This window comes from Larus michahellis, chromosome 2, assembly GCF_964199755.1.
Source record: "Larus michahellis chromosome 2, bLarMic1.1, whole genome shotgun sequence".
In the NCBI taxonomy this organism is placed as follows: Eukaryota; Metazoa; Chordata; class Aves; order Charadriiformes; family Laridae; genus Larus; species Larus michahellis.
In genome coordinates, this window is record NC_133897.1 from 1,415,144 (window position 1) to 1,435,212 (window position 20,069).

The window sequence follows — 20,069 nt, forward strand, 5'->3', positions numbered from 1 at the left end:
CTGTGCAGTATTTTCCTAGTTTGAGCTCAGGATCTTCCATTCTACCAACCCAACTGCACTTGGAGTGTTCTGCACTTTCTCCCTCTGTTTGGTTTTTCGCTAAGGGAGAGAATAAAGTTTTCTCTCTCATTTACTATGAGGAGGGGGGACACTTCTAAGCCCAGTTTGGAGCTCTGCTTCTGGGCTTGAAATAGCTGTCTGACAAAATCTAATCTAGGTTTTTCCCTGTGACGTTATTAGGTCACTAAATCTTAACTCTGAGATAAAACTTCTGAGGAGGTATATCCCCAGACCCCATAAATTGAATTATGGTGGCAGATACTTCAGATAAGTAGGTTTATCATCTTAAACTAAGCCAAGAGGAAAACTGTTATCTTCCAATCAGACATTTCAGTATGTTTTCTCATAGATGGAAGGGACTTCTGTAAAAACTTCTCTACAGAACTGTTGCTATTAAAGCAAAACACTTTGTACACCTGGTTTTTTTCCGTTGTAGCACACAGGAATTACCAGTAAAATGAGGATTACTGAAAACGAACACCCAACACCGACTAATGTCTTCAGCAGCTTAGCGATGGATCAGGGCTTTTCACCAGCAGTTTTATGTTGGTATGGCAGCATGTGTTGGACTCCATGATCTGAATAAGCTCCTTCTTTAACGCCCCTGTACATTAAATTGTACATTAAACTAGAGTTTCTGTTCTTGCAGAAAGAAACTAAGATCCTGGACAAGGAGTTACGAGGTTGTGCTGACGCTTTCCTCTTCTCCGTCCATGCAGAACAGCTGGGTGCTACAAATAAATCACGATTTTAAACAATCCATGAGCAAAATACCAGGAAGTAGTAGTACCTTATTGAGACACCTTTGTGGTATTCTCCATCAGTATGCTGGCTGTTATCCTCTTATCTCAGAGGCCTGCTATCTGTAGTAGGAACACTTTTAATACGTGTTCTGTGAAGGAATAATTCAATGAATGAACCAAGGGTTCGCACCAAGAGCTGTGTACTAAGCACGAGAAGATACTAACTGCTGTTAAGACACACATTTCTCTTACGAGGTGCATCATCCAGCACACGGTAACACATGGGATTTGATTTTTCCCTTTTTTTCCTTCCTCATTTAGGTCTCACTTGCGTACCAGTGAGGCTGTTACCTAGTCTTCTGCTGTAGACGTGAGGTTAGATGGAACGATAGCTGGTCAGTTGCTACTCAAAAAGCAATCTGTAAGGCGAGGGCGCCTGGCTCTCTTCTGGCAGAACTCTCCAGGTATCTCTGTAATAGCTGTTTGAATGCCAAGCAGGCAGTAAATAAGCGGTTACAAGCTTGAAGGGCTCAGGCTGGTCAGCCAGAAAAAGAAAAACGAGCGATAGCAGGAATCCCAGTCAGTAGTTGCGTATTGAAGCTAAGGTTTTCTCAGGCCTGGTGGTGTAGAGCACTCTGAAGGTGCTTGGGGTCAAGGTCAGGTTTTTATGGGTGTCTGGCAGACTTGTTCTGGGTTCCGAATGGGAAGGTGTGAGAGGCAGCGGGTGCTCTCCAGACCCACACATCCACGGCAGTGAGAGAACCTGCCAAGTGTCCAAATAGCTCATATCCCAAATGACTTGTACCCTTCTGTTTTGACCTCTGAGGAGAGGAAGACTTCTTTGGTCAGGTACTAGATGGAGATTTTTGATGACCAGTTCAGAATTGGAGGCTGCAGTGGTGTAGGTGAGCTGCTTCTACTCTCAGTAGAGGTTTCATGAACATGTGTTCGGCACACTTCTCTTTTTCCATAAGGAAGTACTCCATGACTTCAGTATGGGAACCTTGGCTTGGAGCCAGTCTTAGCAGAGGCTGTTTCATGTCTATCTTCTGAAGATTGAGGGCATGGTGTAAGGCTGAAGCTCCACCTCCTGGAGAAGTCCAGGAAACTGTTATTGCCCAGGGAACCCAAGTGGTGCCTTTATGGAGAGCCCTGCGCATCTTACAGCGTCTGTCAGCAAATACCTGAAGCCACTGGGGAGAAGTCAGAGCTCGCTCAATGCTCGTGTTGTCTTCAGCGTTAGCACTGAAGGTGCAGCTCAGCTCTGGTTTTTCAGAGCGTTCGGGAAGCTGTTGAGCAGGCTGCCCTGCGACAGCGTTGTCGGGAGGTGTGTTCATTCAGCCTCAGCTCCGTTTCTTTGGATGGCTATCTTTTGGACGCAGAGGAAACTCAAGAGCTTTCAGCTTGTAATTTATGTTCTTTTCTTGCTTTATATCTAACCAACAAGCAGCTCTTGTGCTCAAAACATGGTTCACAGCTTGTTTAGCACCTAACTGGGCAGCTGCAGTTGGGCTCTTGAGGAGCTGCAGTACGGCTTCTTTCAGTGAGGAGGCGAAGGGAGTGTTAGGGTTTCACTTTAATCGTTTCATTGATCCTGTCTTCAACAAACCCACGAGTATTGGTGTCATTACAGCTGAGGAAGAAGCAAGAGAATGAACGATCAAGTTCTGAGTGAGAGCACTGTCCAGGAAACATCTACCATAGAACTACCCCTTGTGGGCCACTTTCTTTGATTTCAGCTTCTTTGTTCAGTTCAGACTCAAACACGTGCTTTGAATGTATTTCTGAGGGCTTGGGTCCAATTTCAGAGTGGTTTTGGGACAGATGTGTTTGGAGGAACAGCACAAAGAGCCACACAGGACTGGAGAACCAGTTGGTCGTCGCGTTTATGCAGAGCAGCAGGTACGAAGGGTGGGAAATGAGGTTTCACCGTGCAGAGTTTCACGTCAAACCAGTGCGGAGGATCTTGAACTCCAGTGACTTTGGCGCCAGAAATAACAAGAGATCCTTAGTGTTTAAGAACCATGTTAGTGCTTTAACAGATTTGCTAGTGCTTAATGTTACTCTGGCGTTGAATTAATTATTTTGAAGTCTGCTTTGGAGAATTCTGGTATTTACACCACCTGCAAAATGGAATTTAAATCTTCGGTTGACCTGCAGCACGTGACAATGCCTCTGGATAGACCTTTCATCGAAAGCAGCTCAGGGGATCTTGTGCTAAGGAGGAATTACAAGTCTGGCAGCACCGTAATTGAGGTTAATCACGTAACCGACAACCACCTACAGAATCAAATTGGCTGTATTGGGAAAAACATTTTATAATACTGCAACTTACCAAGGGGGATTAGTCTATGACTTGAATACTGCAGAACTGTGCGTTGAACTGTCCTTTATGTCGCTGAAATTGATAGATTTGATGGTTTCTCTCTATGTGGGTAAACTGGGTGTTTCAGCAGAGCGTAGATAACTTAATGTTTTGTCCTGTTCATTGGACTGAAAAGAAAAACCGGTCAAATTTTAAATTTGCAAGTAAACTTGATTTTTAAAGTAAAATTAGTGTAATAAGCTTTTAGTCTTACAGGAGTTTAGTGTTGTGGCTTTCTTTAAACCACTGTTAGTAGAGATCAGAAAACCGTAATTAACCCTGAAATAAATGTTGAGTATGATAAATGCGTGTTATGACAACTGTAAATACTTTATTTGTTTTCTCAGATGGAGCTGAAGAAGAAAAGATGGAAACGGAGACAGATGGGCAACAGTCTGAGAAGGTAAGCTTGGCTCGGTACACTGGTTCTGAAGAGGTAGTTCTGACACTGAGGAACCTGAATTATTGTGTTCTAAAATGCCATGTAAGAAATGTGGCATGTGCTGGTCTGTGGGTGTGTCCACAGGGAACGGTTTTTCAGTCTTCATGGTGCGTCATTTTCTTATGAGGGATTTATTTCTAAGCCATAGTATTATTTAGGTTGGAAAAGACCTTTAAGATTTCTCGAGTCCAACCGTTAGCCCAGCCCTGCCGAGCCCACCACTACCCCACGTCCCTCAGCACCGCGTCTGCCCGGCTTTTGAATCCCCCCAGGGATGGCGACTCCACCACCGCCCTGGGCAGCCTCTTCCAACGCTTGACAGCCCTTTCCAGGAAGAAATTTTTCCCAATTTCCATCCTAAACCTCCCCTGGCGCAACTTGAGGCCGTTTCCTCTTGTCCCATGGCCTGTTTCTTGGGAGAAGAGACCGACCCCCCCTGGCTACCCCCTCCTTTCAGGGAGCTGTGGAGAGCGAGAAGGTCTCCCCTCAGCCCCCTTTTCTCCAGGCTGAACACCCCCAGCTCCCTCAGCCGCTCCTCACAAGACTCCTGCTCCAGACCCCTCACCAGCTCCGTTGCCCTTCTCTGGACACGTGTCTAGAGACATCGTATAGAGATGGGTTTTTTGCTGGGCAAAGAACAGGAATGAGACGTCGGTGTGTTGTTTTCTAGTCCTGAGGGAAAAAGGTTGGGACTGGGTGCTATCAAAAGAATGAGAGACTTGAGCTGCAGAAGGACGTTGGTACGTTATGGTTCGTGGCTTGTAGTGGTGTAAAGCATCACTTTGAAGTCTTGCTCTAGGAGAGTTTGTCTTACGACAAATTGCCTTCCCAGCGCTGAATGCAGCTTTCAGCTCTGACAACAGAGAGGTCGGGGCTTTCCAGGAGACGGGTGAGTTGTGCAGAGCTGAACGGAGAACCTGGATGAAACTGTTGCCTCTGCTGCATCGCAGTTCTCCAACAACAATGCGAGTTACGGACCTGTTCTGTCTGCACGATCGCGTGCGGCTCGGTGGACGTGGGAGGATGAGATCTGGCTGACTAAAGGAAGGCGCCTGGAGCTGAGCTGCTCGATAAAACTCCTCTTTGCAAGAGGCCTGGGCTAACTCTGGGTTATAGGTGTGTGTATTGTGTACTTCTGATGTTAGGTATGGTGCATCCTGCCCATAAATATGAGATATTTAGAAATTAATTCCTTCAAGCTGTTGATAGTGCCTCCAAGAACGCAATTGTTTGGCATTTTTTTATAATCCCATGTCTACAAATACAGTACCTCTTTTCAGACAGTCTACAATAACGGCTCTGGCTGTGATTTCCAGACCTGAACTGGAATTAAACTCATCATGGAATTAGCACCACCAGCCTGCTAAATAAATGGTGGTGAGCACTTCCTGAGTCTGCAGCAACAGGTGGTATTTCTATGTTGCCTGTTTAGTCAAATAAATGAAATAAAACTAACCTCGTGGCTGCGGAGTGTAGTCATGATGTTGCTTCTCACTCCGTTTTTGAGATAGATCTTTTGCTGCCTTTCTGGTAAAGAGTCAGGTACATTTAGGTAGATGTAAGTGTAGAAGACTTGGGCAGAGCTCGAAAAGCTGCGTTGTTCTGTAGAGCAGAATAAGTGAGAAACATTCAGGTCAGTTTGTATTTTCAAGGGGAAAATGATGCTTCCACTCTTGAGCACGAACCTGCTGCTGATTTCATTAATACCAAGTTATGACATCTACATTTTAACAAGAAATATTTTTATTTTATTTTCATTTTGCAAATGTTGCTCTCCCCAGCCAATTCGGGAGAGGAGCACCCTCGGTTGTAGCATTTATTGCCACAGGACGCCGTTGTGACCATGAGTTGGGCAGAATTTGGAGCTGTGCGGGTAGTTGGATACTGTATAAATTGCTGACGTGGCAGATGACACTGGCAAGGATATAAAACTTTATATAAAAACTACTGGAATAAATGGGGGAGCAGAACATGTTGTTATCTGTCATCTCAGTTCAGGGATTCTTGTATCACAGAATGGGAGGGGTGAGAAGGAGATCACCCAGTCCAACCCCCTGCCAGAGCAGGGTCACCCACAGCAGGTGGCACAGGAACGCGTCCAGGCAGGTTTGGGATGTCTCCAGAGACAGAGACTCCCCCACCTCTCTGGGCAGCCTGTGCCAGGGCTCTGCCACCCTCACAGGGAAGAAGTTCCTCCTCATGTTGAGGTGGAACTTCCCGTGTCCCAGTTTGTGCCCGTTGCCCCTCGTCCTGTCACTGGGCACCACTGAGAGGAGTCTGGCCCCATCTTCTTGCCACCCGCCCTTTGGATATTGCTGAGCATGGATGAGATCCCCTCTCAGTGTGCTCTTCTCCAGGCTGAACAGCCCCAGGGCTCTCAGCCTTTCCTCATCACAGAGATGCTCCAGTCTCCTCATCATCTTGGTAGCCCTTTGCTGTCCCCTCTCCAGCAGTTCCCTGTCCTTCTTGAACCAGGGAGCCCAGAACTGGACCCAGTGCTCCAGATGCGGCCTCCCCAGGGCAGAGCAGAGTGGGAGGATGACCTCCCTCCCCCTGCTGGCCATGCTCTCCTGAATGCCCCCCAGGAGACCATTGGCCTTCTTGGTCACAAGGTCCCATCGCTGGCCCATGAGCAACTTGTCCACCAGGACTCCCAGGTCCTTCTGCACAGAACTGCTCCCCAGCAGGTCAGCCCCTCACCTGTAGCAGTGCATGGGGTTGTTCCTCCCTCGGTGCAGGACCCTACGCTTGCCTGTGTTGAATTTCATTAGGTGCCTCTCCACCAAGAATTTTGATGACCACTTTTAAATCTGTATTCAAGAAAATAAAGGCCATCCTCCTGACACCCACCCTTCAAGTATTTATAAGCATTGATAAGATCCCCCCTCAGTTGCCTTTTTTCCAGACTAAAAAGACCCAAGTCCCTCAGCCTTTCCTCGTAAGAGAGGTGTTCTGGTCCCGTCATCATCTTGGGTAGCCCTAAAGGTGATTGGCCTGGGTTACTGAATCTGGTAGACCTCGTCCAGCAAAGCACTTACTTTGTTAATTGAGATTTCAGTTACGATTGTCAAAATGGGCTTTAGTAGCAGTGAACCTTTAAAATTTAATCTCTTCCTTTATGATAGTGAATTAATTTGAAAGCTCTAAACCGAGTTAACAGTGAACGCCTTGTATAGCGCTCATTCTTCAATCTTTCATCCCATTTAGGTTGAAAACAAAGCGGAGAGTGAAATTGAGGAAGGTGATAAAGTACAAGAAGGGGAAAATGAGAGAAATCCAGAAAAAGAGCAAGACAGTGAAGTGACTGCAGAGCCCAAGCCAGGTAATGGTTCCCAGCTGTTCCTCAAGCTGCGTTAGCTTTAATAGCCTTCTTCTAAAGTGGTTGGAACAGACCATAAACTCAGCTGTGGCAGAAATATTTCCTCTTGCACATCAGGCTGCTTCATGCTTCAGTAGTAAATATTCTAGTTTAATTTCACTGCGAAGCTCGGGCACTAAATTCTTGCTTGAACTCATTTTAGACCTCGGCTGAGCTTTCTGTCGCTGTGTGTAGTGACTGGGTGAAGAAATTGCAGTAGCAAAGTGTGTGTAGGTCATATAAATTACTTTCTTTTGCCTGTATTGCGCCCCGTTTTGATTGCTCTCGATGCAAAGAAATGGGACTGCTCACTTCTACTCTTAGAAGTTAATACGTTAGCTCCATTTCCCTGTGAAGTGATGCAGAGCCTTTATTTTGACAGGCTGAGGACTACTGTGTTTTTCCTACACAAAACATTATTCTTCTTATCTATTTTTAACGTGCTCCCCTTGTACCACATGGATATATTGTTGTGGTTTTTTTTTTCCTGGAACTTACGTTTAGTATTTTAGCACCAGGTAGAACGAGAAGCATTTGGGTGTGATGTGATAATGGAGTCAATTTGGAAACGTGGCTGAAATTGTTCTGATGCGAGTAAGGCGATGGCAGAAGATGAATTGACAGGATGGAAACTAAAAGCGTTTAAAGTTGCCCTGTTTGTTGGATGAGATCCCCTTAGACTAGAATTGTTCCCACGACAGCGTTTGGACGAGTAGCGGTACTATAACGTAGAAATGTGACAGTGTGTGGATGAATTAATTTGTTTGACGACTAACAGTGTGCGTGGTGCAATTCCTGTCCTGCCACGATACTGTTAACAAGGGGAGAATGCCCGTAACGGATTTGGCGGTAAATCTCTTCCAGAAGAAAAGGAGGCAGAAGAGAACAAGGAGAACGTTGATGCCAGCAAAGACAAAGAGAACGAGGCTGGGAAGAAGAAAGTGGAACATGAAATCTCGGAAGGAAACGTAGCTACAGCTGCAGCTGCTGCCCTTGCCTCAGCTGCCACCAAAGCAAAGGTTTGTTTTATACAGATGTCCATTGGCTTGGGTTCCAGTTCGCATTAGAGCTCTTCTCAAAATGGCCTTTTGTTCCAGATCTGTGCGGGTTCGTGTTCTCATCTCTAATACCTTGAAGGAGCACAAGTGCCATCTTCAGTTTTTTCTCCTTGACCTTCTAGGTGAAATAGTATAATATAATTTTAACTTAGGCAGCTACGTTTATGATTATGAAGATGAACATCCCTAAGAAGTAGCCCCAAAATGTGTTTGTCATTTTTGGAAAGACTTTTATCCGCTCGATGGGTCTGGCTGTAATGCTGAGGGCGTGGGCCTGGGTGGCAGAACCCTTACGCTGCCTTTTTTGCTGTGCCGCCGGCTCTTCTGTGGACTTCGCACAAGCCCTCCGCGCCTGGACTCTTTGTCTGTAAAAACAATGCGATGTTCAATTTGAGCATTACAATTTTCATAGACAACTTAATGATTATTTTTTTGATGTTGTTAAGAGGTACTGTGTGTCTGTTGGAAGCACGTTCTTGTCTTCCTATCGTTAAACTTCTGTTTGTTTATCTGTAGTCTCTTAATGAGCTGTGGTTTGAATCGGTGTCCTATCTAATAGCTTTTCTTTCCCCTATAATTACTGATTGCATGTTGTCTGTCATTTTCTTTCTGCAGGAACCAGATCGCCTTCGCTTCTTTCAGAACATCTTTCTCAAAAATCCATTTTCTCTTCACGTATTTTGTTCTTTGGATTCAAGTTGTGTAGTTTAGGTTTCTTAATCCCTCTTGTATTCAATCCTAAATTTCATGTCACCTACTTTATAAGCACCAAAAGCAAAGCATGGATGGTGTTTAGCTCCCGATGGATTTCCAGGACGTAATAGTGGACCTAATGAAGTGTTGCGTGTGTCACGCTGACTTTTCCAGTCTGATCTTTGACTCTTAACTTTTACGAACTTTTTTCCCGGCTGCATCATGTATGTTGAGGACAGTGTGGCGTTGTCATGATGATACAGTCATCACCTTTATGAACCCATGAGATTTGAGGATGGTTTTAGTTATTACCTTTCAAGCCAGGTTCTGAAGTCACAAGTTGCATGAATTCAGGCACCCTCGCTGTGTGGGATCCCACTTTGCAGGCAAACTCCAGGTTCGTTAGTTCGGTGACGTGCGGAGTCCTCGCTGGCTGCCCTGTGCGTCACCTCACCTGTCTGCACCCGAGCCGGGGATGCTCCAAGCGCTGCGCTCTTTCACTGAGAGCAGCTTTACTTTCGGTTCATCAGACTTCGAGATATTTTCAGCCAAGTTGAAAAAAAAACCCTGCATATATATATAAGGAGGCATGAAGTTTAATCTCTATTTTATGGAAGGCTACTTTCTCCAAATGAAGGTGATCTGCTTTCCTTCCCTTGCCAATAACGAGTGCTAGAAGGAAAAGGGACTTGGCTAATGGCAGTTTTCATTATGGTAATAATAATATTCTAGAAGAATTTTAGCTTTATATTACAGGGAATAATATATTATAATTAGGGTGTTCACGCTTTAGAGTAGAATTCAAGTTCAACTGGGATTTCTCTTTCCACTTGCACTTAAAAACCCAGACAATATTAAGGCTTTCAGTGAGCTGCATCTTGTCTGAGAGGGTAATTCGGTTCTTCCTAATAAATTCAAGACCTGGTCGTGTGAAGAGCTGTGACAAAGTTGCTTTCCTTACGATTTTATATTGTAGAAGAAATTGCAGTTGACTTCTAAGGAGAAGCAGGGGTTAAAGGCGGGCACTTGAAGTGGCTTTTTTTTTTTTTTTCATTTAGGCTAAGTGGCTTCAGCAATAGGTTGTCCTATTTGAGAAATGGTGTCCAGGGAACGTGGACATTCAGGGGTGAGACTCTGTATTACTACGTATGAACAGAGCAACAACTTTAAATGTGTTTTTACAGGTTATAGCTTCTCTACAAACAGAATTAAAGTCCCTTTCCCCCATTTTCTTCTCAGATTCCTGAATCGATGCAAGTTTTTTTTCCTCTCTGTGCATAGGTAGCACCTGATAGCAATCTGCAGGAGAGAGGACATTTTCTGTTTGCTTTTGTCCGGTTGGGATTGCGCCGCAGAGCTGCTGCTGTAGCTCTTGATCCATCGCTGACACTGCCAGAAAGGACCGTTCTGGTCATAATTTGACCTCATGCGTAGCATTGGTCCCTTGACTTCTCTGAATTTCTGTTTTGAGGTAGTTGTGATTGAATATGTCTTTTTTAGAAGACACTGATATCAAAACTGCCAGTGATGCAAAACCTGTAATTGTCCGTAAGTTTTTCCATGGGTGGTAAACTTTGCTGTTAGCCTTTCTTCCTAATCTGATATGCTTCAGCCACGAACCGTTGTGCCATAGCAGCACTTCCCTTCACCTGCTGAATTAAAAAGCCTTCGGTTATCAACTGCTCTTTTCACGTGTAGGTATTTAGAAATGTAAAATCTGGAATAGAAGGGACCCTGTTGCTAAAGTCACATTTCTTCTTTTTGCAGGCAGCTGCCTCCTGTCTTCTCTTTATAGGCAAATCAAATTACGTCTTTAATTGGTTCTTTTCTGCTGCTGCTCTAGAAACTCACTGTAGGACCTTTTTCATCTCGTGCTGGAATGTATGCATGGCAGGACTTAGTTTTTCCCATTGTGTGCCTTAATTTAGATAGTTCTGTGTTAATCTGCTGCCTTTATTGCTTCTGTTTCATTCGTGAAAGATAGTCTTATCACCTCACAGAATCACAGAAACTTCAGAGCTGGAAGGGACCTCTAGAGATCATCCAGTCCAACTCCCCTGCTAAAGCAGGATTGCCCAGAGCACGTCACTCAGGGCTGCATCCAGGCGAGTCTTGAAAATCTCCAGAGAAGGGGACTCCACACCCTCCCTGGGCAGCCTGTTCCAGGGCTCTGTCACCCTCACTGTAAAGAAGTTTTTCCGTGTATTTGAACGGAACTTCCTATGTTCCAGTTTGTGCCCATTGCCCCTCATCCTGTCACTGGGAACCATTGAAAAGAGTCTGGCACCATCCTCCTTCAACCCACCCTTTAGATACTTCTATGCCATAATAAGGTCTCCCCTCGGCCTTGTCTTCTCCAGGCTAAAGAGTCCCAGCTCTCTCAGCCTTTCCTCATAAGGGAGGTGCTCCAGTCCCTCCATCATCTTCGTTGCCCTTCGCTGGACTCTCTCCAGCAGTTCCCTGTCTCTCTTGAACTGGGGAGCCCAGAACTGGACACAGTACTCCAGTTGTGGCCTCACCAGTGCAGAGTAGAGGGGGAGAATGACCTCCTTCGACCTACTGGCCACACTCTTCCCTATGCAGCCCAGGATTCCATTGGCCTTTTTGGCAACAAGGGCACATTGTTGGCTCATGGATAATTTACTGTCTACCAGGACCCCCAGCTCCTTCTCCTCAGAACTACTTCCCAGCAGGTCCACCCCTAACCTATACTGGTGCTTCGCATTCTTCCTCCCCAGGTGGAGGACCTTGCACTTACTTTTGTTGAACCTCATTAGGTTCTTCTCTGCCCAGCTCTCCATCCTGTCCAGGTCACGCTGGATGGCAGCACGGCCCTCCAGAGTGTCAGCCACCCCTCCCAGCTTGGTATCATCAGCGAACTTGCTGAGGATACACTCTGTCCCATCATCTAAGTCATTAATGAATATACTGAACAAAATTGGACCAAGTATTGACCCCTGGGGGACACCACTGGTTACAGGCCTCCAACTAGACTCTATGCTCCTGATCACAACCCTCTGAGTTCTGTCACACAGACAGTTCTCAATCCACCTCACCATCACCTCGTCTAGCCCATACTTCCTCAGCTTCCTAATGAGGATGTTATGGAGACAGTGTCAAAAGCCTTGCTAAAGTCAAGGTAGATGATGTCTACGGCTCTCCCCTCATCCAGCCAACCCGTTATAACGTCATAGAAAGCTATCAGATTGGTCAAGCATGATTTACCCTTGGTAAATCCATGCTGACCACTTCCAATGACTTCCTGTTCCTCAACGTGTTTGGAGATGACATCCAGAATGAGTCGCTCCATTACCTTCCCAGGGACAGAGGTGAGACTAACAAGACTAACTAACTTCCCTCTTGGCCTCGCAAACAAAAACTAGGTTGAAGCATCTGGTCTCCGCTCACCAAATAGGAAGAAGGAAGGAAGAAGGAGTAATTTTCCCTGCCTGCTGCAATTTCAGCTAACCTCTGGCGTGTGGATGAGGACTTCATCACAGTATTCCAGTGGGATGGTGCTCCGACGCTATCCGTTTTCCAGAGGTCTCTTGTGGTCTAGTTTTACAGTTGTCTCTACAAATTGTCACACTCATGCTCTTGCTGTGATTAGCGAATTTCACAACCAGAGTTGGGTTTAAGAAGAGGAGGGGATGGGCTCGGTTCTGTGAGGCTGCTGTAACACGGTTGCACTGGGTTGGTAACTCGTCTTGTGCTTGCTCCCGGGTTTATCAGTATTCACCCAGAGGGGATCGCTGAGCAGAGAAACCAGAGTCGGTATTGTGGCAACGAGCACGAGCCCAGGCGCAGAGGCACTAATTGCTCTACTTGTGTTTGGGACCCCTGTGTTTAAGGGGTGACCCAAAGCACTGTGCCGTATTGGCGCTCAGCCAGAGGCCAGGTCTACCCAGCTTAGTCATGCTCAGGTCAGTCAGAATTGCCGTGTCCCAGGATAAAGTCACATACCATCTTCTTTTTCACTTATTTATGACTTAAGGTGGACGCAGCAATGTCTTTATCAGGCAATTTAAGTCACTATTAATTTTATCTTGCTATTTTTTTGTCCACTGCAGAGTCAGTGGTGACTTGTTCTTTGTCCACGCGAAAGGCCAGGCTGAGGAGAGGTCTCTCTGTGTCTCTTCAGGAAACACTTCAATGGTGGTTTCCTTTCTAATGTGTATTTTGAGACCTGTCTTTTTCCTAATTGTGTGCCACGCTGATTTTGTTAATCTGGTTTCATTATTAAAATTGCACGCATCAAGCAAGGAGAAACGACTGTCAGAAGGCTGTGTGTATCAACAGAGGTACTTCTGTCACTCTCACTTTTCATACAAATTAGTTTGTTTTACTAAAGAGCATTAATTAACATTAAATTTTCTAGCTCTGTCAGCCATTCAGTTATTTTTATTTCAGACATGTGCACCGTTGTTTGGTCAGTATTTAATTGAGTAGCCTGTGTGATTTTCCCAGTGGCGTGCTATTAGATGAACTTGGGGGACCACTCTGGTTCTCAAACTACCTGAATGAAAATTAAACTCGGTGGGAGTCTTGCATGTACGTTCTCTAGATTTACTGCAGACTTGCTTTATTGCTGGTGGGTTACCGGGGGTGAATGCTGTCAAATGACGCAACATACTAGTGGTGGAAACAATCTCATACATTTTTGAGAAATTCTGATTATAATTGGGATAACCAGGGAGTTTCAGAACGCTTCTTTTCTGCGGCTCGGTATTTCTCCTGCTTCCCAGCCAAGGTTTGGGGCACCGTTTGCTAAATATGAGTCTCCGTGTGCAGCTTGAGCTGGATGAGATCCAGCTTTTTTCTTTTTTGCCTTTTTCCCCTCACCTTTCCCTGCCCCAAAGCCAACCCTCCTTCCTCCTTAACCCTTGGACGTGTCAGCGAGGCTTTGCCTGGACGCAGTGGTTGGGAAACATCCTTCGACTGTGAATACAGAAACTTCCAAGCGGTGCGTGTGATGGGCGTTTTATTTTGAGTCTATTTTCAATATGAGCAGCAAGCTTTTAGCAAAAGCTGGTAGAAACTGTCGTTAACATGCATTTCACACTTGGAGAACGTGGAACGCTTTTATAGGCTGTCTCATATATCACATATATCTACACGTATATATCTACTGTGTCATTTATGTGTGTGTGTATATATAAATGGGGTAAAGCTAAAGCCTTGTAAAGAATGTTATTTGCCTTTTTCTGCAGCTCGCTTTTGCAGTTTAAATACAGCTTTGCCTTCAGCTTTCTTCCGCAGTAGGAATACTGTGCAACCTGGTTAGAAAAGGGAACTGGAGAGATTTTTATTTTTTTTAACAGTTTCTTCTAATATCTGTGTAGAGATGCCTCTGTAAGCTCTCCCTAGCCCGAGGTGGAACTGCTGCACCGAGAAAGCTTATGGTTTACTGGTGTGGTGCTGCACGTAGTGGGAACGTGCTTAACTCCATAGATAGCTTCTCATGTACTTGAGCAAAAAACACTTAAATGGCAAAGAATGCAAGAGTCGTCTCACGGGTTTTGTGGGTCGTTCCAGGTAAAAGCCTCCTGTGCGTGTTTTGGTGAGAGCTTTTTGGATGACCTGCAGCTGACTCCGTAGAACATCCCCTTGCTCCCTCATTTGCATCTCCATGAAAGTGCTCTCTGTTACACAGCGCTCGGAAGGCTTCGAGGCAAAGCCGGATTGCTTCTGAGGACTGAGCATCCACAATACCTCTTGTATTAAACCTTGACACCTATTTATTTCATTAAAACCTTAACAGTCTTCCAAAGGCTTCTGGTTCTCAGCATGAGATTGATAATGCCCGGTTTTCTGTCCAGAAGTGGAATAGGATGGCTGAAGCTTAAATGCAGGCTTATTTGTTCCCTTAAAGCGCTTTGTGTTGTGAAATGTGTGTAAAGCAAACACCTGTGTTTTGTCCTCAGCACCTAGCAGCAGTGGAAGAAAGAAAGATCAAGTCCCTGGTTGCCCTTCTGGTGGAAACGCAGATGAAGAAGCTGGAGATAAAACTTCGCCATTTTGAGGAGCTGGAAACCATTATGGACAGAGAGAAAGAGGCAGTAAGTAGGAGGGTACTAATATGAAATTCTGGATTAGATCAGTCGCTGCCAAGATCTGTGTGTGCGAACAGCTGGAAAACCGGCAACTTCAGCTGTTTCTCGCCTTTATGCAGGTCTCTCTGCCTCAGCTGGAATTCGTAATTACCCCCTGCAGTGGTGTTTGAGTCTCTCCTCTACCCACATCTTCCCTCCACCACAAGCGGCAGACTGGTGGTATCCTAGATTTGCTTCCTAATCCTTGCTCCTGTCACCTAAGCAGGAATGTGGAATTGGTCCTGAGCCTTCACGTAGGCCTTGCCACGTGAATGAGATCTGGTGTACGAATGGCTTTTCCACGTAAAGAGAGTGAAAGGGATGGAAACGTCCCTTCCCTAAGGGAAGGGAGCCAGCTGTCTGCCTTTCCTTCCTGACCCAGTTTAGACTGGAGATTTGGGTTTAAGCATGTCGTTCAGGTTTTTTTTGGAGGACATTCCCAGTAGCTCTTGGGAAAGTCCTCAAAATGAGATGCAATAGCAGAAGGAGACGTGCTCGGGAGTAACAGCTTCTCGTTTTGTAGTGGTGAGGGGTTTGCCTGAGCTGGGGAGGAGAACGGCCGCTTGGAGAGAGGGGAAGGATGCAGGGATGCCAGGAGATGGGAAAAGGTGGTTGCTCATAGGCGCCAGAAAAGTATCAAAATAGAACAAAGCTGAGCTGACAAATGTAATGATGAAGCACGATTGAGGTCTCCCCAGCTGAAGAAGGTGGTGGCACTAAGAGAGCAAATACACGATGCATCCCCCAAGCCAGGGTTGTATTATATTGTAGCGCTACTAGTGACACCTTACTGAAGACTTGTGTATCCCTAAAATCGGGGTATGACGTGGAAGAGATGCTGCCTCTGCCTGTCAGTGGCTGGGTTACACATCAATATAGTGCAGCAAGCTTTCAGAGAAGCGATTTCTCTCCAGTTACTGTGAAGATCACCCAAAACTTCATGTTTATCAGAGAGCAGTCAGGTTTTTTTTATTTTTCTGTTGTGTAGCTTGCTCATGTTTTTGTCAATAGGCAATTACTCTAAATGCATTGAAAGTATTGACTCATAATTCTGGGGGTTTTCACATTTGCCCTACCGTGTGGATTTAATGGAATTTACATCCTCACGTTGGCATTAATCACGTTGATAGAGTCTGACAAACTGTGGTCTTTGTTGTAGCAGAACATCAGCAAGAATTTCTAGATTGCTCAGCATCCACAACCATTTTGGTGTGGTGTTTGCCCCTGACACTGATTGGCAGCTCAAGAAATGGACCTAACTATTTTTAAAAGGTTCTCTGCAGATTTCTTTCTTTGGGGGATATATTCTACTAGTGACAGCGCGGGGGGAAGGGGGGGGTCGTTCCATTTTGAGGCATATGACATCTTCCTTTTTAAAAATGTGCATACAGTTTTTTCCCTTGGCTTTCTGGTAGTTAAATTCGTTCTCTTCACCTGTCATTGTGGATATTTAGTGGAATAATTAAAGCAAGAAAAAATTCCTTAGGTGCCGTCGCACACTGTGCATATGTCCTTTTTTTGCTGCACTGGCTTTTTCTTGTAGCAAAGGTAAGGCAATTCTAAGTGTTGAAAGAATTCTGTGTTGCGGACTGGAGGGTGTTAGATTTTTAGGCAAAACACATTTATTTCGGCTAAAGTAACTTCAGTGCTGCCAACTCTGTGTCTAACCAGGGATCCTGTCGGTAGGAGCCTTGTTGACCCAGAATTTATAATAGCAGATGAATGTTTTCTTTACCCGTTTCTGTTTAGGGAGGAGTTACTTGCTGAAGATGGAATTGTAGTACAATGATGGTTATTGTATTGAGTAAACATTAAGGGCCTGTAATAGTCCCTTCTAATTGTGAAGCACTTTGCAACAGCGCCAAAACACGCTCTTGCAAATTTGAAGATTGTCAAGAGTGTCATATTCATGACGACGTACCTGGAAATGTGGCCGATTTCGTGAATCGGGCTGCGCAGGGAGGTCGTCAGGCAGACTGATGGATGCTGATCTTCGTTAAGGTGCCTACCCTTGCTCTTGCCTGCCATCCGCTGCAGGTGTAACCGAGTTTTGGGAGACTAAATACAAATTACTGATAGACTGCTCACCAGAAAATGTGTTACTACCGGTTGTCTTCATGCTAATCTGGGGCTACGACAGTCGGTTGTGTCCGTAAACCTGCTTCTGAAATACTTAGAACAAAGGCAAGAACCTAGTACAGAACCGGGTGTTTGGGCTCGGCATCAGTCGCAAGAGCAGCTTGTGTTATAACTTGTGCTTATTTGCCTTTGTCCAACTGTCTTCCCTCATCCTGAGGGGAGGGAAAGTGTAGAAGAGAAGTTTTCACTGGTTTTCCTAAGTACAAGGTGTGTTTTCAGACACTGGATGCTGTTTGCAGATGCTTGTAAAGACTTTTGTTGGGTTTTTTTAAACTGTTTCAGGATAGGGTACCGTGAAGAGAGCAAAGCAGGAATGTAAAAGGGTCTAGAAAGACTATAAGAAGTGCGGTGTAGCCGTACTTCTTGCCTAAGCCTTTGTTTCGGGTCATTTGCAGTAATTCTTCTCTGAACCGCCTGCCACCTACGGAATCTGTTTCCACACATGCACAATTACACCATTGGTGTACGTGTCTCTTCATTTTATCAAGTTCTTCCCGCTAATGTATCACATCGGTCAAGGAAAAAGGAGTCATGGCAGCATGAATAATCCCATTGTAGTCCCTACATGCAGAAAAGCAGCCCCCGACAAGGAGTATGTATTATTCATGAGGGTCTGTCTCCATCTGGTTCCATGGGTGAATTGCGTGCTCTGTGTATTCTGTTTTCATCCGCGCTTTGTCAGCAGTCAAACTGCTAACACAAAGTATCGATGGAGCTTTGGGACTTTCTGGGGAGAACTTCTGCTAGGTGCAAGTCTCCTTGGCGACCTGCTTTTCAGATGAATTAGGGAGTATGTCTTAAAATGCTCATTAAATATTTGTGAACTAGTCACATAAATCCACATGTCAAATTGCTTAAGAGTAATAGATGTAGAAATGTGTTGGGATTTTCTTAAGTAAGTCAAATGACGTACGTTTCCTTAAACGTGACGATGATCAGTCATATAAATAGTAAGAAATATTTTCTGTAGTTTGTCTTTTCATTTTGGGCTTGCTTACCCTCCACGTGGCTTCATAATTAAACAAAGAACTTATTTTATATTAATAGGCCTAAACTGCATGAGGATTTTTTTTAATTAACACACTGCTTAATCGTGCAGATCATTGCTGTCTGGCTATCATCACGTCCAAGTCCTACACTTAAAATAAAGGTACGGAGTAGGATCCTGCCTGTAATCACTGAGCTCGTGCTATGGCGCCCGTGTTCTGCTTTGATCTTTCCCTAGAAAATCTCTTTAGTTTCCCGTTCCTCTCGTCCCAGCGCGCAGAAGACTGGGAGAAAAACGTACAGTTTCTTCTGGAATTGTCTTAAGGCTGGATGTTCTGCACAGTCATTATTGAGTAATGGGTTAGTTGTATTACGGAGTTGTATTACTCTAGGACAAAACAAGGTGAATTCATCTGTTCCAGCTGGAAAACGCCTTGGACCCTTTACCAAAACCTGCTGCAAATCAGACAGATGTGCGTCGGTAGCATAGGTATTTCATTTGCAGAAACATGCTTTAAATGTGTAGTTTTTAACTTCGCTTTGCCTTTTTTTCCCTTATTTTTGACGTAGTTAGAGCAGCAGAGACAACAGTTGCTGACAGAACGCCAGAATTTCCACATGGAACAGCTGAAATACGCTGAATTAAGGGCTCGTCAGCAAATGGAGCAGCAGCACAGCCAAAACCCCCAGCAGTCTCACCAGCACTCCAGTGGGCCTGGCATGAACCCCCTGGGGGCACCAGCACATCCAGGCTTACTGCCCCACCAGCAGCCCCCGCCGTACCCCATGATGCACCACCAAATGCCACCACCTCACCCGCCACAGCCAGGTAAGAGCTGGGAGGAGAAAACCCCCTTACGTTAATCACCGCTCGCAATAGAGTAAAACCAGAGGAAGAGGGTACTGCTGGGTGAAATTGCAGGTGGTGTAAGGGATGGTCTGTGTTACGGAGTGTTTTGTAATGAGGAGAAGGATTTGGGGGTGCTGGCTGTGGGGGGGAACTGGTCATGAGCTGTCAACGTGCGCTGGCAGCCCAGAAACCCCCCACAGCCTGGGCTGCATCCCCAGCAGCGTGCGCAGCAGGGCGAGGGGGGGATTCTGCCCCTCTGCTCCGCTCTGGGGAGACCCCCCTGCAGTGCTGCCTCCAGCGCTGGGGCCTCAGCACAGGAGAGCCACGGAGCTGTTGGAGCGGGGCCAGAGGAGGCCCCGGAGCTGCTGGGAGGGCTGGAGCCCCTCTGCTGTGGGGACAGGCTGAGAGAGCTGGGGGGGTTCAGCCTGGAGAAGAGAAGGCTCCGCGGAGACCTTGGAGCCCCTTCCAGTCCCTCAAGGGGCTCCAGGAAAGCTGGGGAGGGACTCTGGAGCAGGGAGGAGAGCCATGGACAAGGGGGAAGGGTTTTGCACTGACAGAGGGGAGATTGAGATGAGATGTGAGGCAGAAATTGTTGGCTGTGAGGGTGGTGAGCCCCTGGCCCAGGTTGCCCAGAGAAGCTGTGGCTGCCCCATCCCTGGAGGGGTTCAAGGCCAGGTTGGTCGGGGCTTGGAGCAACCTGGTCTGGTGGGAGGTGTCCCTGCCCAGGGCAGGGGGTTGGAACTGGATGATCCTTAAGGTCCCTTCCAACTCTAACCATTCTGTGATTCTGTGATAATGATGCTGCTTATAAAACAGAAACACGGTTTGCTAGAAAGATGAGCTCTGCTTGTGCTGCAGCTTCCTTTTATAGCTGTGGCCCCTGTACCAGATTTGGGGCGGAGGTACCTCACCGATGTGTATGAATACCCAAAAGGAGGGAGTGAAAGAGAGTGCTAGACTCTTCTCAGTAGCCGCAGTGACAGGGCAAGAGGCAAGGGGCACAAATTGAAACACGTGAAATTCCATCTGGACACAGGAAAATACTTTTTTTCCCTGTGAGGGTCATCAAACCCTGGGGCAGATTGCCCAGCAAGGCAGTGGAGTCTCCGTCCCTGGAGACAGTCAAGCTCTAAAGTAAAGAAATGGAGATGCCCCAAGTACCACTTCGGAATGTTTTTAGCTTGTTTGTATTTCCTTAGACTTTTTTTTACGCCCGGTGATCTGAGCAGAGATGCTGCTTGAAAAACAATCCTTCCCTCAAATTCTCTAATTCGTGACACGC

General features: G+C 45.9%; 1 protein-coding gene across 2 annotated transcripts in view; it reads left to right on the plus strand.

Annotated features, from left to right (window-relative positions):
• Window positions 1-20,069, plus strand: part of SMARCC1 (SWI/SNF related BAF chromatin remodeling complex subunit C1) — a 97,985-nt gene that overhangs the window by 61,763 nt on the left and 16,153 nt on the right. The window contains exons 22-26 of one of the 2 annotated variants that reach the window (XM_074573831.1): window positions 3,516-3,571; window positions 6,818-6,932; window positions 7,833-7,987; window positions 14,644-14,778; window positions 18,508-18,766. In XM_074573831.1, the coding sequence (XP_074429932.1) occupies window positions 3,516-3,571; window positions 6,818-6,932; window positions 7,833-7,987; window positions 14,644-14,778; window positions 18,508-18,766 (720 nt within the window). The remainder of the gene's footprint in view (window positions 1-3,515; window positions 3,572-6,817; window positions 6,933-7,832; window positions 7,988-14,643; window positions 14,779-18,507; window positions 18,767-20,069) is intronic. The other variant, XM_074573832.1, reaches the window with a different exon arrangement.